Below are 18,299 nucleotides of genomic sequence, written 5' to 3'. Positions count from 1 at the left end.
ACACACACACACACACACACACACACACACACACGTCCAAATAAAAGTGCAAATTGTTTAATCTCTGTGGATTCGTTCATATCTTTGCCTATGTACAGTGAAATAGACCCTATTTAAAAAAAAAAATAAAAAATCACTACAATCTTATTATTAGATTGCAATCGTCCAACCACTCCATGTATAATTGAATACATTCAGTACAACCAGGTAAACAGAACAATAAGAAAATAAAATTGAAAGTAAATTTCTGGAGGACAAAAGCAAGAGAAAAAAACAAAAGAATATGATATACAAATGGCACACTGAAACACCGCTTCATGCCCTATTTGTTCATCGTGTCAAAGTGTGGTAGAGTGGGTTGGATTCACAAAGGGGTGAGACTTCAAGTCAAGTTTGTTGTGCCTGCTGCCCCTGGGGGCCTCGTCGTTCTGCGTGCACTGCACAAGTCTAACCCAACCTCAGGCACTGAGAGAGATCATCTTGTGAGTCTAGACACAATGTGTACTAGAGAATTACATTATAAACATTCATACATCACATTTAAGTGCATACATTACACACACAAGTTACATACACTAACCAGGAGGGTCCCCAAAATTATTGCCAGTTTGCAGAACTGCATGGAATTTATCAATTATAAAAGCAATATAAAACAGTCTGTCTGTGAGAAGGTAGGTGTGCCTTTTTGTGTATATATATACACACACACTACATGACCAAAAGTATGTGGACACCTGATCGTCGAACATCTCATTCTATTAATTATGGGCATTAACATGGAGTTGGTCCCCCCCTTTGCTGCTATAACAGCCTCCACTCTTCTGGGACGGCTTTCCACTAGATGTTGGAACTTGCTTCCACTAGATGCGGGGACTTGCTTCCATTCAGCCACGAGAGCATTAGTGAGGTCGGGCACGGATGTTAGGCGATTAGGCCTGGCTCGCAGTCTGCATTCCAACTCATCCCAAAGGTGTTCGATGGGGTTGAGGTCAGGACTGTGCAGGCCAGTCAAGTTCTTCCACACCGATCGAGACAAACAATTTCAGTACGGACCTCCCTTTGTGCACGGGGGCAGTGTCATGCTGAAACTAGAAAGGGCCTTCCGCAAACTGTTGCCACAAAGTTGGGAGAACAGAATTGTCTACAATGTCATTGAATGCTGTAGTTTCAAGATTTACCTTCACTGGAACTAAAGAGCCCGAACCATGAAAAGCTGCCCCAGACCATTACTCCTCCTCCACCAAACTTTACAGTTGACACTATGCATTGGGGCAGGTAGCGTTCTCCTGGCCTCTGCCGTCGGACTGCCTGATGGTGAAGCGTGATTCATCACTCCAGAGAACGCATTTCCACTGCTCCAGAGTCCAATGGTGGAGAGCTTTACACCAGTCCAGCCAACTCTTAACTGCTCTGCCATGGAAACCCATTTCATGAAGCTCCCGAAGAATAGTTATTGTGCTGACTGACGTTGCTTCCAGAGGCAGTTTGGAACTCGGTAGTGAGTGTTGCAATCGATTATCATGCGCAACGCGCTTCAGCACTCGGTCTGGCCTACCACTTCACAGCTGAAGCTCCTAGACGTTTGCTCTTCACATTAACAGCACTTGCAGTTGACTGGTGCAGCTCTAGCAGGGCAGAAATTTGAAGAACTGACTTGTTGGAAAGGTGGCATTCAATGACGGTGCCACGTTGAAAGTCACTGAGCTCTTCAGTAGGACCATTCTACTGGAGACTGCATGGCTGTGTGCTCGATTTTATACACCGGCAAGCAACAGGTGTGGCTGAAATAGCAGAGCCCACTAATTTGAAGGGGTGTCCACATACTTTTGTATATATAGCATATTTGTGACAGTATGCATGCAGTATGCGTGTGTAATCATTCAAATTCATCATATGCAGGAAGCTTCTAAACAAGGCACTTAAACGGGGGGGGGGGGGTATAACTTATAATATTAGAACATCTTCCATACCCTTACACTGCTGCCCTACCCTCATAAATACTAAAACACACATGACGTAGTCACACATACGAGTCACATAAAGACAAGCTCTTTCATGTGTTAAAAACAAAATCACTCATTTGACAGTAGCTGATATATTAGAGCATGAGGATGTGGGAGGAAGATTCTCTGTGCAAAGTTCACCACTTTCAGACTACACACATTCATGACTACCCGCACGCAGAGGCAGGCACACGTATACACTTTCTCAAGGAGGTCCCACACTCAATAACATAAAAGCATTGAATACTAGATTTCTACAGTCAGTCAAAACCAACCCAATGTAATTCAAAAGGCACTACATCAGCACAGAGAAGTGGAGAGCCTTGCAGTGCTCCTGTGCGCGAGCACTGTGCACATCATTTAGGGAGGGGGATGGCGGTGGCGTTTGGATAAGGTCAGGGATCAAGGGTTAGCAGGGGGACGTCATCCTCCGAGGTCATGTCCTCCGAGAGGGGGATAAGCAGCACCTCATCCTCCGAAGAGGAGAAAGAGGGGGATGCGGAGAGGGGCAGGGAGTTGGTGGGGGAGGAGGAGAACGGTGAGGCGCGGAAGCGAGAGATACCGCGCCCCAGAGAGTGAAAGAGCGAGGCCAGGGAGGGGCTACTGGGGGTGGGAGGGGCAGCCACAGGGAAGCTCTGGGGGGTGGCTGGGATAGAGACGAGGGGTGGAGGAAGGGAGGCGGGAGGCGGCGGTGGTGGGTGCTGCACCGTCTGAGGGAGCAAGCCTAGTTTCTGTGGCAACGGCAGATTGACGGCTTCCACAGCCAATGAGGAAGTTGCGGGAGTTGATTGACTGGGCTCTGCACCAGTAGAGGTGGGATCTGTCTGCTGGGGGTGGAACTAGAAGGCTGGGAGGGCCTGGAGGCGGTTCTAGGGATTAAGCCCCACCTCCGCATGCGACGGACAGCACGGCGGACGAATCGGGGCCGGCGGCGGCGACGTGGAGAGTTGGCGGTGTCCTGTCTGAGGAGCTGGAGGATACCTCTCAGAGTAAGAGAGGAAGACTGATGGGGGGAGAGAGAGAAAGAGAAACAGAGACAGAGAGGCAGTTCATTTGTTGAACTTGAAAATGTGCTATAAGAAATAAGCTTATTTCTTAACATTATCATTTAAGTTTATGATTTGCGTAAGATCACCATTAAAAGAAGCTACAACACAGTGAAACACAGAGAGCACATTGTTTTAGTTAGTCCTCTTGACCTCCTTCAGCTGTCTGCAGCAGCTAATCAGACAGCTCTAGGATCAGATCCCCCCTGTCCGTATAATATTACTCATTACGATCTAAAAAGCTAAACCGATCCTAGATCAGCACTCCTACAGGCTCTGGTGTAACTCAATCTATCAGACCATGCTCCTGCTGCTACTTTCATCATGCAGGCTGAGGATATTGAGTCAACCAGTGAAGCTGAACCCTCAGTGCCTCTGGTAGGTCAGATAAGGCTACTCATGAGGAGTCAGAGGACCGACAGTCCTACTGAGGAGATTTCAAATAAACTAAGTTAGTGGTGGATTCCTCTTGTAAAGGAAGGAAACCAAATCTCAAGTAATCTGTTATTTGAGGCCTTCAATTAATTGTGCTCCAATCAGAGCACAGTGGAACAAAGTTGTTGTTAGTTCCTGATCTAAGGTCACTTAGGGTTAGGATTGGGGGACTGCTAGCTGATCCTAGACCTGTTACTAGGCTCTCACCTCATTGGGGTTCTCTGTGGGGAAGTCCTCCACTGGAGGGATGATGCCCTGGGCAATCAGCTGACCGTAGGAGGGAGGAGCCTGCTGCTGGATCAGCGCCGCCTCTTGGCGGCTGATTGGAGCAAACATACTGCAGGAGGAAGACAGACAGAAACATATGGGTGTCTGGTCCAATAAGACAATTTGGACACAGATCAAGGGAGGCATTTGTGGGTGATGAAGCATCAACAAGTAGTAAACCTGACGTGTGAGGTGCATGAGGGATACCTGTATTCTCGGGTGCGCAGTGAGTAAAGCTTGCAGGTGCAGCCCATAGCGATGACCAGCAACAGCCCACAGACCAAGCTGCCAACGGTTGCCGCGGTGATGACCTTCCGAGGCAGGGTCACGGAACAGTTCAGCTCGTCTGTCCCGTCCTTGCAGTCCACCTGGCCGTCACAGCGCCAGCTCTCAAACACACACCTGGGGAAGAGACAAACGGTCAAGATGGTGTATACACTTACACACATCAAAAACACACCACGCACCCTCACAGACCATCCTCTACCTGTCACTGTCGCAGTGGAAGGTCCCAGGTTGACATATAGAACAGTCTCTCTCATCACTCCCATCAGAACAGTACAGCTGGTAGTTACACCTCTCCTTGGCAGGGAAACACACCGGACGCCCTAGGAAGCTATGCCCCACCAGCAGTGCCCTCTGCCCAGCCACTCCACAGGCAAACTGGTCCCGGGGACATCCCCTGCACCCTGCTTCGTCATGTCCCGTCTCGGGACAGTCCCAGTGCCCGTCACACTTCTGTTCCTGGGTGTAGCAGCCCCCTGCGGCACCCCCACATTTACCTTCCCAGGGGGGGCAGTAGCCCCCAACACGGTAGGTGGCGTTGAAGCCTAGCCCCTCAGAGCCGGGGAGCGTACGATAGGTCAGGGAGAGGAGGCCGGTCCGGGACTCGACCTGGATGGTCTTGTAATTGGACGCATTAGTGATCTGTCACAGAGGGAAAGGGAGGGAGAGGGTGAAGTGATTAGATAGAGTAAATCAACTTGGTTATATTAACTTTCCCAGTGATTTCAGAGGTAGAAAAGTTGGCATTAACCACAGATCTAGGATCAGACCATCCTACTCTCTTATTTAAAAAAATAAATATCTGACTTTGTTTCAGTTTATAAGGGGCCACTTTACCTAACTCTAAGACACAAACACACCCCCAGGCACACTCACAGTTTTGAGGAGTTCCCCGGTGCCCTGCTGTCTGTCAGTGATGGTGACCGTGTCTCCAGGCCCCAGCTCCAGCAGCCGCAGGTCCAGCTTCAGAGGCCTAGAGTCCTGGGGGTCCAGGGTCCACACACAGAACAGAGGGGGGCCCCTGATGGAAGGAGGGGAGAACGTCCCATAGAAGGTCTGGAGGAGGCCCCCGCAGGTGACGACCTTGGGAGGTAGGGTCACGGTGCAGTTCAGCTCGTCTGTCCCGTCCTTGCAGTCCAGCTGGCCGTCACAGCGCCAGCTCTCAAAAACACACCTGGGGCAGAGGCATAAACAGTTCAGGTGGGGTATACACACACATCGAAACACACCAAACGCATGTCACGTCGAAACTACACTAACACACATATCAAAGCTCACTAACAAACATTAAATGAATACACACACACACACTAAGTTTTTTTCGGGATCAAAAAGGGGCTTAGATGGTGGGCATGGTAGGGGGTGTCACAATGGGAACAGTTATCCCCGTGAATTTGAGAATTCTTTGAGACCCCCCCATCTTGGCAGTGTAGACATTTTTAAGCCAACGTCCTGCAATTCTACACATTTATCCATGGAGTTGAGAGAAATTTGCCATGGCCAACACGGTGTTATTTTTGCTCAAACCAAATAAAATCAATACTGCTAAATTCTTACTTTTAAAAATTTCAATTTCTCTTTCACTGTCTATATTTTATTTTGATGATTGTTAGTTCTCAAAAATAATCTATTTTGTGTGTTATATATATATATATACTGTATATATACACACACACAGTGGGGCAAAAAAGTATTTAGTCAGCCACCAATTGTGCACGTTCTCCCACTTAAAAAGATGAGAGAGGCCTAAAATTTCATCATAGGTACACTTCAACTATGACAGACAAAATGACAAAAAAATATTCAGAAAATCACATTGTAGGATTTTTAATTAATTAATTTGCAAATTATGGTGGAAAATAAGTATTTGGTCAATAACAAAAGTTTATCTCAATACTTTGTTATATACCCTTTGTTGGCAATGACAGAGGTCAAACGTTTTCTGTAAATCTTCACAAGGTTTTCACACACTGTTGCTGATATTTTGGCCCATTCCTCCATGCAGATCTCTAGAGCAGTAATGTTTTGGGGCTGTTACTAGGCAACACGGACTTTCAAACATTTTCTATGGGGTTGAGATCTGGAGACTAGCTAGGCCACTCCAGGACCTTGAAATGCTTCTTACGAAGCCACTCCTTTGTTGCCCGGGCGGTGTGTTTGAGATCATTGTCATGCTGAAAGACCCAGCCACTTTTCATCTTCATTGCCCATGCTGATAGAAGGAGGTTTTCACTCAAAATCTCACGATACATGGCCCCATTCATTCTTTCTTTTACACGGATCAGCCGTCCTGGTCCCTTTGCAGAAAAACAGCCCCAAAGCATGATGTTTCCACCCCCATGCTTCACAGTAGGTATGGTATTTTGGTTTCATCTGACCATATGACATTCTCCCAATCTTCTTCTGGATCATCCAAATGCTCTCTTGCAAACTTCAGATGGGCGTGGGCATGTACTGGCTTAAGCAGGGGGACACGTCTGGCACTGCAGGATTTGAGTCCCTGGCGGCATAGTGTGTTACTGATGGTAGGCTTAGTTACTTTGGTCCCAGCTCTCTGCAGGTCATTCACTAGGTCCCCCCGTGTGGTTCTGGGATTTTTGCTCACCGTTCTTGTGATCATTTTGACCCCACGGGGTGAGATCTTGCGTAGAGCCCCAGATCGAGGGAGATTATCAGTGGTCTTGTATGTCTTCCATTTCCTAATAATTGCTCCCACAGTTGATTTCTTCAAACCAAGCTGCTTACCTATTGCAGATTCAGTCTTCCCAGCCTGGTGCAAGTCTACAATTTTGTTTCGGGTGTCCTTTGACAGATCTTTGGTCTTGGCCATAGTGGAGTTTGGAGTGTGACTGTTTGAGGTTGTGGACAGGTGTCTTTTATTCTGATAACAAGTTCAAACAGGTGCCATTAATACGGCTATTTATGCTGTATCCAGTATTTATGCTGCAGTAGTTTGTGTGTCGGGGGGCTAGGGTCAGTTTGTTATATCTGGAGTACTTCTCCTGTCCTATCCGGTGTCATGTGTAAATTTAAGTATGCTCTCTCTAATTCTCTCTTTCTTTCGGAGGACCTGAGCCCTAGGACCATGCCTCAGGACTACCTGACATGATGACTCCTTGCTGTCCCCAGTCCACCTGGCCGTGCTGCTGCTCCAGTTTCAACTGTTCTGCCTGTGATTATTATTATTTGACCATGCTGATCATTTATGAACATTTGAACATCTTCGCCATGTTCTGTTATAATCTCCACCCGGCATAGCCAGAAGAGGACTGGCCACCCCACATAGCCTGGTTCCTCTCTAGGTTTCTTCCTAGGTTTTGGCCTTTCTAGGGAGTTTTTCCTAGCCACCGTGCTTCTACACCTGCATTGCTTGCCGTTTGGGGTTTTAGGCTGGGTTTCTGTACAGCACTTTGAGATATCAGCTGATGTACGAAGGGCTATATAAATAAATTTGAGGTAACGAGTGGAGGACAGAGGAGAGGAGCCTCTTAAAGAAGAAGTTACAGGTCTGTGAGAGCCAGAAATCTTGCTTGTTTGTAGGTGACCAAATACTTACTTTCCACCATAATTTGCAAATAAATTCATTAAGAATCCTACAATGTGATTTTCTGGATTTTTTTTCTCATTTTGTCTGTCGTAGTTGAAGTGTACCTATGATGAAAATTACAGGCCTCTCTCATCTTTTTAAGTGGGAGAACTTGCACAATTGGTGGCTGACTAAATACTTTTTTTGCCCCACTGTGTGTGTATGTATATATATATATATAATCATGTAGTAACCAAAAAAGTGTTTTAACAAATCAAAATCTATTTTATATCAGAGATTCTTCAAAGTAGCCACCCTTTGCCTTGATGACAGCGCTGTACACTCTTGGCATTCTCTCAACCAGCTTCACCTGGAATGCTTTTCCAACAGTCTTGAAGGAGTTCCCACATATGCTGAACACTAGTTGGCTGCTTTTCCTTCACTCTGCGGTCCAACTCATCCCAAACCATCTGAACTTGGGTGAGGTCGGGTGATTGTGGAGGCCATGTCATCTGACGCTTTGAAGAATCTCAATTATAAGGATTTCATTGGCAGAAAAATAACCCCCCCCAAAACACACACACACACACTCCTCTACCTGTCACTGTCGCAGTGGAAGGTCCCAGGTTGACATATAGAACAGTCTCTCTCATCACTCCCATCAGAACAGTACAGCTGGTAGTTACACCTCTCCTTGGCAGGGAAACACACCGGATGCCCTAGGAAGCTATGCCCCACCAGCAGTGCCCTCTGCCCAGCCACTCCACAGGCAAACTGGTCCCGGGGACATCCCCTGCACCCTGCTTCGTCATGTCCCGTCTCGGGACAGTCCCAGTGCCCGTCACACTTCTGTTCCTGGGTGTAGCAGCCCCCCTCGGCACCCCCACATTTACCTTCCCAGGGGGGGCAGTAGCCCCCGACACGGTAGGTGGCGTTGAAGCCCAGCCCCTCAGAGCCGGGGAGCGTACGATAGGTCAGGGAGAGGAGGCCGGTCCGGGACTCGACCTGGATGGTCTTGTAATTGGACGCGCTGGTGATCTGTCACAAAGGGAAAGGGAAGATGGTGAAATGATTAGAATGAGTAAATTAACTTGGGTAACTGAACTGATCAGTCTTGTAACAAACTCTAGAGGTAGAAGTTGGCTTTCACCACAGATCAAGACTAGCCTACTTTCAATCCGAGAGTAATTAAATAATATCTGACCCCGTATCAGTTTATAAGGGGCCACTTTACCTAACTCTAAGACACAAACACACCCCCAGGCACACTCACAGTTTTGAGGAGTTCCCCGGTGCCCTGCTGTCTGTCAGTGATGGTGACCGTGTCTCCAGGCCCCAGCTCCAGCAGCCGCAGGTCCAGTTTCAGAGGCCTAGACTCCTGGGGGTCCAGGGTCCACACACAGAACAGAGAGGGGCCTCTGATGGCAGGAGGGGTGAACGTCCCATAAAAGGCCTGGAGGAGGCCCCCGCAGGGCCACTCAACGGGGGCCCGGGTCACACTGGGGTGGGCTCTGTGAGCCTGGAACTGCCAGAAGTCATATATAGGATTGGTTGGCTCCTTTTCCTTGGTGTGGTCCCCATTCACATCTACTTGCTTCTCTGTCTCCTCCTCCTCTTTTTCCAGCTTGCCCGGTGCCTTCCCTACTGTTTCCCAATCCCTCCCTCTGCTGTTACTCCCCCCGTTCTTCTCTCTTCCGGTCTCCCGCGCCCTGTAGGACTCTGGTGTGGCGGTGGCCACCACTGTTTTGCCATGCTCAGGATCCAAATTCAGGATCTTCATCTCTCCATCACAGTCTTGCTCGTCTATGCCCAGTCCCACCCCTTCACCCAGGCACTCCACCCGGCCGTTACAACGCCACGACAGGGGCAGGCAGCGCCCGCCCAAACACTCAAAGTCCACACCCGTACAGTCCCCGGAGTCTAGAGAGAGAGGAGTGGCAGGGAAAGGGGGAGAGAGGGAGCAGAGCTGATATTTCTATTAGCTATATTAAATTTCCTGGTACTCAAAGAGAGTTATAACGAGTCTACTAGGTGATGATTAACAAGTGATATAGCCTAACATCACGGCACCATACCTCTGACATAGCCCAGGCGGAACGCAGACACAGGGAATAAGTGTGGCAGGAAGTGGTGCTTCACTGTAATGTTTCCCCCCATCAACTCCATGGGTTTCGGCAGGTCGGAACCACAGAGGGTAATGGGCTTGCCAGTCGATGACGTCACCGAGACCCATTCCTTCTTACACCGTGTGGAAAACTGGGAGAAACTGAGAGATCGACGGGAAAAAAATAGATAAAGAAGTAAGCAAACAATCAAAAACTACATTATTTGGCAATGAAGCCATTTTCCTTTACACAATGTGACATTTCTAAAGTCCAGTCCGGACACAACCCCTACACCGTACACCCTGGGCACTTCATGTAGATCTGAAAGTATTGGATAAGTATATTTAAAGAACATGGTAGTAGCTCCACCACTGACAGGCTGTACAAACTCTTCCTCCAATTGCTTACGCCTACCTAAATCCTTCAGGTGTACACTAGTGCCAAGAGGGTTTAGGACTAGACTAGAAGTTGTTTTGGGGACAAACGTTGATGCACCCTGACCCACCAAATAAGCCCCTAAGACAGCGGTAAGACAGCGAGTGGGGAGACATTACCTGAGAATAACAGACTCTCCTACATGTGCCTTGATAATCCAACTACAGTAGAAGGGCCGAGGGCGGTAGGACGAGCTGCGGTGCACAAAGCTTCTGATCTCTCCTCTCGCAGCCTCCAGGACTTGGGGAGATCGTCCACAATGAGCTGGGAGAGAGAAGAACCCTACAGTATATTAGACTGGGAGGGGCGGCCTGAGAACACATATTTGTTTTCCAGTTGCAAAACATTTTTCTACGGTATTCCTGGTCCAATTAAATCAGGCCGTAACACACTATTAATTGATATGTACCGCCTGAAACATTGGAGTGAAAAATGTAAAGGACCCGGAGGTGCCACCACTGATTGTCAATTACAGTTGAGACTCCCACGCCGACCCATGTTGATCACATAACTATGAGGATTGTGTAAAACTGGTGAGAGGCAGATGGGTCCCTTTGATAACATGAATGGAGACATTAGCAAGAGAGAGGGAGGGGGAGGGGTAGCGCTCTTACCAGTACTGGAGACCAGCTCCAGGCTGCTGTAGGCTGTGAATCAACAGGCAAAAACAGAGTTACAGAGGTCTGAATCGGGCATTACTAAAGATCTGACTAGTATTTGCACACGGTACATTTCACACTAGATACTGCTTACAAAATACAATGTTTACAATAGTTGTTGGCCTAACGCATGGCTCGCCACCCCTGTTCCTGGAGAGCTACCCTCCTGTAGGTTTTTGTTTCAACCCCAGTTGTGAACTAACCTGATTCAGCGTATCAACCAGCTAATTATTAGAATCAGGGGTGCTAGATCAGGGTTGGAGCAAAAAACCTACAGGACGGTAGCTCCCCAGGAACAGGGTTGGAGAGCCCTGGCATTAAGTATTGTTCTTAACCACCTGACATATGGACCGACAGACAAAACAGGCAGATAGATGAGTCACATTCAAAGTAAAACCCACCAGTTACAAACAAAATGTTGATGACACAAAGGTTGAAAGAGACAGTCATTCTGATGATGGTGCTCCCCCGAAATGATGATGCTCCTCTGAAATGATGGTGCGCCTCTGAAATGCAGGTGCTCCTCTGAAATGCAGGTGCTCATGAAAGAGCAAAAATGGTGAAATGAAAGCAAACTAGAATGGAAAAACATCTAGCCAGATCCCCCTCAGTCCGCCTTGCTGAGTGGCCCCATCATCACGAATGTCTCGTTCAGGAAGACTTCACCTGAGAAAATAAAAAGATCAACCCTAGTCAGCAGAAATTGCTATTTTGATTAGCCTGGTCCCAGATCTGTTTATGCTGTCTTGCTAAGTCCTATGGCCATTGACACCAAAAAAATAGCAAGACAGCACAAAAATATCTGGGACCAGGGTATAGTTTTAGAGGAACAGGAGGAAATGACAGAAACATAGCTACAGAACTTGCTTAATCCTTTACTTATGACAGCCAGACATCTGAAGTTGTTCGCTTAAAGCATGTGTTGTGTTCAATGTGATGGTTCTGTTTTTATCAAGAACCCAATGTTTACATCAGTGAAGGCTCCTCAGGGGAGCAAGGCCAGGAACATCCTCAAAGAATTCCAGAAAAATTAAAATGTTAAACTTTTTACATAAAACTATACTAAATACAGTATATTTATATGTCACCAAATAATTGATTAAAACACCCTGTTTTGCAATGAAGGTCTACAGTAGACTCAGCAGCACGCGTTCTGTCTCCTAGAGATTAAGCTACTTTGTTGTGAAAAGTGCAAATCAATCCCAGAACAACAGCAAAGGACCTTGTGAAGATGCCGGAGAACACAGATACAAAAGTATCCATATCCACAGTAAAACGAGTCCTATATCGAAATAACCTGAAAGGCCAATCAGCAAGAAAAGAAGCCACTGCTCCAAAACCGACATAAAAAAGCCAGACTATGGTTGCAACTGCACATGGGGACAAAGAATGTACTATTTGGAGAAATGTCCGCTGGTCTGATGAAACTAAAAAAGAACTGCCTGGTCATAATGACCATCGTTATGTTTGGAAGAAAAAGAGGGAGGCTTGCAAGCTGAAGAACACCATCCCAACCGTGAAGCACGGGGGTGGCCGCATCATTTTGTGGGGGTGCTTTGCTGCAGGAGGGACTGGTGCACTTCACAAAATAGATGACATCATGATGTAGAAAAATTATGTGGATATATTGAAGCAACATCTCAAGACATCAGTCAGGAAGTTAAAGCTTGGTTGCAAATGGGTCTTCCAAATGGACAATGACCCCAAGCATACTTCCAAAGTTGTGCAAAATGGCTTAAGGACAACAAAGTCAAGGTATTGGAGTGGCCATCAAAGCCTTGACCTCAATCCTATAGAAAAAATGTGGGCAGAACTGAAAAAGCGTGTGCAAGCAAGGAGGCCTACAAACCTGACTCAGTTACACCAGCTTTGTCAGGAGGAATGGACCAACATTCACCCAACTTATTGTGGGAAGCTTGTGGAAGGCTACCCAAAACATTTGACCCAAGTTAAACAATTTAAAGGCAATGCTACCAAATACTAATTGAGTGTAAGTAAACTTCTGACCCACTGGGAATTTGATGAAATAAATAAAAGCTGAAATAAATCACTCTACTATTATTCTGACAATTCACATTCTTAAAATAAAAACAACTAGCTAGCACTGCAATGCATAAAATGTGGTGCGTAGTTGACTCAAAGAGAGAAGACAATACTTGAACAAATAATTTTTTGCCCAAAATTCGGACATTTCACATTCTTAAAATAAAACGCGGTGACCCTAACTGACCTAAGAGTGGGATTTTTAATGGGATTAAATGTCATAAATTGTGAAAAACTGAGTTTAAATGTATTTGGCTAAGGTGTATGCAAACTTCTGACTTCAACCGTATATTTCGTAGTATATATTTTTTTACTTTCTCTTTGTTAGCTTTGAATGCATCTAGCTAGTTTAGCCTACTCAAACACCTGGCTTAAACAGAGAGGGATGCTATGTTAGCTAGCTGGCTATCTAACGCTGGAACTTGTCCAAGGCAAGGCAAGCTTTTATTTGTATTATTTTTGTGTCACTGGGACCCACCGGTGTAACTGCTAAACTGCTTGCTGCTCACTGTACTGCTTGATTGTAACAGGTTTACTAACACATTAGTTCTAGGAGCTATGTTGACTAAGACCGGACAATTATGTAGGCTGTGTGTAGTGGTTAGCGGTCATGACATAGCTCGGATAGTTTTTTTTGCCTTGTCACAGACAGCTTATGTGTTGTGCACTGAAGTCCACAAGCGAAGTGAAACGGTGAGAGGAGAGCACATAGATATATGCGAGAAGGAATGATATATATACACAACGAGTTGTTTATAAGTGGCTGCTATGAAAGTGAACTGTGTTTGCATGTGATCAGGGGTGTATTCATTGCGCCGATTCTGTTAAAATATTTCTTAAAATGGAACGGTATTAAACATACCTGAATTTGTCCAATAGAAACTAATTTCCAACTGTTGGACTAATGATTTCACCCTAGATCAGTGGTACACAAACTTTTTATAGTCCCGTACCCCTTCAATCATTCAACCTCCAGCTGCATACCCCTCTAGCACCAGGGTCAGGTCACTTAAATGTTGTATTTTTGCCACACACACTATACGATGTGTTAACGAACTGTAAGAATTCATGTGAGTTGTTGTCACAACCCGGCTTGTGGGAAGTGACAAAGAGCTCTCATAGGACCAGGGCACAAATAATATTACATTAATAATCAATCATTTTGCTCTTTATTTAGCCATCTTACATATAAAACCTTATTTGTTCATCAAAAATTGTGAATAAATCACCACAGGTTAATGAGAAGGGTGTGCTTGAAAGGATGCGCATAACTCTGCAATTTTGATGAGGCTCTCTTGTTCAGATTTCGGTAAGCAGGCTGGAGGCAGGGCATGAAAAGGATAACGAATCCAGTTGATTGTCTCATCTGTTCTGGGAAAATATCTGCGTAATTGAGCACCCAGCGCACTCATCTGCTTCACTATACCACATTTGACAATGTACGTAAGCTTAAGTTCATTTGCACACAAAACAAAACATACAATGATGGAAAGACGTGTTGTGGAGAGTTCCTGAAATCCTAGATTCAGATCATTCAGGCGAGAAAAAAACATCAACCAGATAGGCCAGTCATGTGAGAAACTTGTCATCTTGCAAGCGGTCAGACAAGTGGAAATGATGGTCAGCAAAGAAAACTTTAAGCTTGTCTCTCAATTTTTAAAAACCTGTCAATAATTTGCCCCTTGATAACCAGTGTTGTAAAAGCGTTACATGGTCGCTGCCCATATCATTGCATAATGCAGAAAATACACAAGAGTTTAGGGGCCTTGCTTTAACAAAGTTAACCATTTTCACTGTAGTGTCCAAAACGTCTTTCAAGCAGTCAGGCATTCCCATGGCAGCCAGAGCCTCTCGGTTGATGCTGCAGTGTACCCAAATGGCGTCTCCCTGTCATGGCTTTTGAGCCATCAGTATAGATACCAGCACATCTTGACCACCAAAGTCCATTTGATGTCACAAAGCAGTCCAGTACTTTAAAAATATCCTCTCCCGTTGGCCTGGTTTCCAGTGGATTGCAGAAGAGGATGTCTTCCTTAATTGACCCCCCAAAAAACATAACGGACATATACCAGGAGCTGTGCCAGGCCCGCCACATCTGTTGACTCATCCAGCTTTAACGCATAGAATTCACTGGCTTGTATGCGAAGCAGTAACAGTTTCAAAACATCTCCTGCCATGTCACTGATGCGTCAAGGTATTGGAGTGGCCATCAAAGCCTTGACCTCAATCCTATAGAAAAAATGTGGGCAGAACTGAAAAAGCGTGTGCAAGCAAGGAGGCCTACAAACCTGACTCAGTTACACCAGCTTTGTCAGGAGGAATGGACCAATATTCACCCAACTTATTGTGGGAAGCTTGTGGAAGGCTACCCAAAACATTTGACCCAAGTTAAACAATTTAAAGGCAATGCTACTAAATACTAATTGAGTGTAAGTAAACTTCTGACCCACTGGGAATTTGATGAAAGAAATAAAAGCTGAAATAAATCACTCTACTATTATTCTGACATTTCACATTCTTAAAATAAAAACAACTAGCAAGCACTGCAATGCATAATGAAACCGTGTTGTTTGATGGAGAAATTGTCTGAATAGTTTTTTGGGCCTTTTCCCCCAGCATTGTCTCAGCCATATCGGAAGAATTAAGTCCTCCACAATAGTATGGGGCTTGCCTGTCCTAGCCACTCGGTAGCTCAACATATAAGACACTTCTAGACCCTTCTTATAAATGTATCTATTGCTTTTATACCTGTCTTACTAATCGAAAGTCATCTTTATTCTCACTCAAAAAACACCTGTGGCTTATTTTTCAAATATGCATGTTTCATTTCTAAATGTCTGTGCAAGAGTGAAGGTTTCATTGAGTTGTGAGATAGTACTTTTGCACGTATAATGTTGCTGAGGAAAGGCACTACTCCCAATATAAGTGAGCCCCAAATCAATGTAGTTCTCATCATATTTGCGCCTCTTACTTTACATTTCTTTAACCATTTATCAACGGAATGAGCAGCAGCTACCTTTGGCTACATATGGACCATTAGTGGAATTCCCGCGAGAGAGTAACGGTTAATGTGATTGGATGTTAATTATTTGACGAGGCTACCTGTATTAGGGCTCCCGAGTGGCGCAGCAGTCTAAGGCACTACATCTCAGTGCAAGAGTCAGTCCCTGGTTCGAAATCAGGCTGAATAACATCCGGCTGTGATTGGGAGTCCCATGGGACGGCGCACAATTGGCCCAGCGTCGTCCGGGTTTGGCCGTCATTGTAAATAAGAAATTGTTCGTAACTGACTTGCCTAGTTAAATAAAGGTTAAATAAAAAAAATATTTAAAAAACATCACCCAAATGTATAGCCCCATTGGAAAATCTAAATGGACTGTTTGAAAATGCGAATCATATTTTTATTTGGCGTACCGCTGTTTGGATATAGCCGCCCTAGATCATCTAGATACAGGCAAGATTGTGTAAATCGATATTTAATGTGTCATGGTCTGTCACCTTGATTACTCAATTCTCTCGACCTTGTGCACCTACTTTGTAAACTAGGTTGTAGCAACCTCATGACGGGTAACGGTACTGGGACATTTTGAGTATCATGTGACTTAGTATCCTTAACCTATCGATGTTACATTGAGCTGGGTGAATGGAATATGAATGACAGTCACCCAATATTCTGTAATATAAATAAATAACGTCATGTTCATCTTAAACGACACCGATCGTGAGTCTTTTGAATATTATACACAGACATGTCCTGCCTTGCCAGTAACGTTGGCTAACTAAATGACGCATCTAGCTAACCTTGTGCTGTATGATTTACCAGCAAGCTAATTCTAAACACAAAAATGCTTGTGATTTTTAATATCGCGTTTTTTCTGTGTCATTTTAATTCTAGATTATGTGAAATTATGTACATAGCTTCTAGACCTTCTGAATGCCTGCCCCGCAAACTTCCTTGAAGAGGAAGGGATTCATCACGCCAATTCTGTTGCAAAACGTTTTGTACAGAAACAGTTTACTCTAAAATGAAACCGTTTTCCAACGAAAACGAACGATTATATTGGACGAATTCAGCTAGGTCCCTCCCCGTTTCGTTCCGTTTGGTTCTTACATTATAGAACGTAATGAATACACCCCTGCTTCGCTCTCTCGTCTTGTTGTGGCTAATGCTAATGATAGCTCTGACTAACTTCCCTCTTCCTTTCGTTATGTTTTCCTGAACGTGCCACGCGATAAAAATTTAAAAAAAAACATTCATATATACATACAAACACTCTGATGTACAGATTAATTAAAAAACGGCGATAGATTGTGTATATAAATGCCTGTAACAACGAAGTTAGCAACCTTACCCTTTCTGTCGTCTTTCTTGTTGATAGGCAGAGTTCTGGGCAACTTCCGTATTGTTTACTTGGAACAGGAGAGGGGGTGGTGCTAGAAGCTCAGACTGAGGCTTTGGTTGTCACAACGGCCCAAACAAACTCCAACGTTAAAGAGCCAAACCGGTGTACGAATAATTTTGTCCGATTTATCATCAAATGTAATTTGTTTCTCGATTCACGAATACGCTTCAATGGTGTTCATATCGACAGTTTAGGATTCATTTTTGTTATCATGTTTCACCACAAGGTGTCAGAATTGATTAGGCTAGTGAAACGATCCCTCAGATTGGGTATACCACAGTGGAATTGCATTATAGCAGACAGCCTTGCATCAGAGAATACAATGTAACATTTTTTGCATTAGCACGTTTTGTAATCAGCAAGGTAACACACATGTTATGGATTTCGTCAATGGACTGAGACAACGTGGATTGAAATCAAATGACTACTGAATTGTCTGCCTAACTTGTTCTTGTAGTTCTTTTTGATAATTTACACTATCCTGGGGTGTTGTTTTTGATGAATTGTGATAAATGAATGTTCATATTTATACGGACACAGCGTCTACCGCTGTTTCTTTACCTCTCTGAGATAGGCTTCACACATCTGTAAGATGTAAATGAAGTGGGCGGAGAACAAACCCCTCATCACATCATTTAAGATATAATTGAAATATTATTTTTAAATTATCAGTAAATGTAAAAACAAAAAAGCAACAAACACCATAAAACCTTTTGACAAATTGAACATGTATCTCGATATGTAATACTGTTAGATTATGTACTCTTGTTTGTATATATATATAAATATATTCTATTTTTGTATTTTTTTCCGTTCATAATAAAAAAATTAAAATAAAAAATAAACATCTGTAAGATTCCCCCCCAAAAAATGTATTCACCTTTATTTAACCAGATAGGCCAGTTGAGAACATGTTCTTATTTACAACTGAGACCTGGCTGAGATAAAGCAAAGCAATGCAACAAACAACAACACAGAGTTACACATGGAATAAACAAAAGTATAGTCAATAACACAATATTTAAAAATATATATACAGTGTGTGCAAATGAGGTAAGATTAGGGAGGTAAGGCAATAAACAGGCCGCAGTG

At 44.6% G+C, this 18,299-nt stretch overlaps 1 protein-coding gene across 1 annotated transcript; it reads right to left on the bottom strand.

The window, feature by feature from the left end:
- Positions 1-41: 41 nt before the first annotated feature.
- Positions 42-17,256, bottom strand: LOC135516235 (low-density lipoprotein receptor-related protein 10-like). Its single transcript, XM_064940379.1, is given in 13 exon segments — positions 42-2,838; positions 2,841-3,006; positions 3,692-3,821; positions 3,959-4,153; positions 4,239-4,678; positions 4,913-5,210; positions 8,161-8,600; positions 8,836-9,482; positions 9,638-9,828; positions 10,222-10,366; positions 10,717-10,749; positions 11,163-11,427; positions 17,157-17,256. Coding segments are annotated over 12 exon segments (3,174 nt in total). The 5' UTR covers positions 11,212-11,427; positions 17,157-17,256; the 3' UTR covers positions 42-2,398.
- Between the last annotated feature and the right edge of the window lie 1,043 nt (positions 17,257-18,299).

This window comes from Oncorhynchus masou, chromosome 27, assembly GCF_036934945.1.
Source record: "Oncorhynchus masou masou isolate Uvic2021 chromosome 27, UVic_Omas_1.1, whole genome shotgun sequence".
NCBI lineage: Eukaryota > Metazoa > Chordata > Actinopteri > Salmoniformes > Salmonidae > Oncorhynchus > Oncorhynchus masou.
The sequence above is the reverse complement of the archived record's forward strand: the minus strand, read 5'-3'. Positions and strand labels throughout refer to the sequence as shown.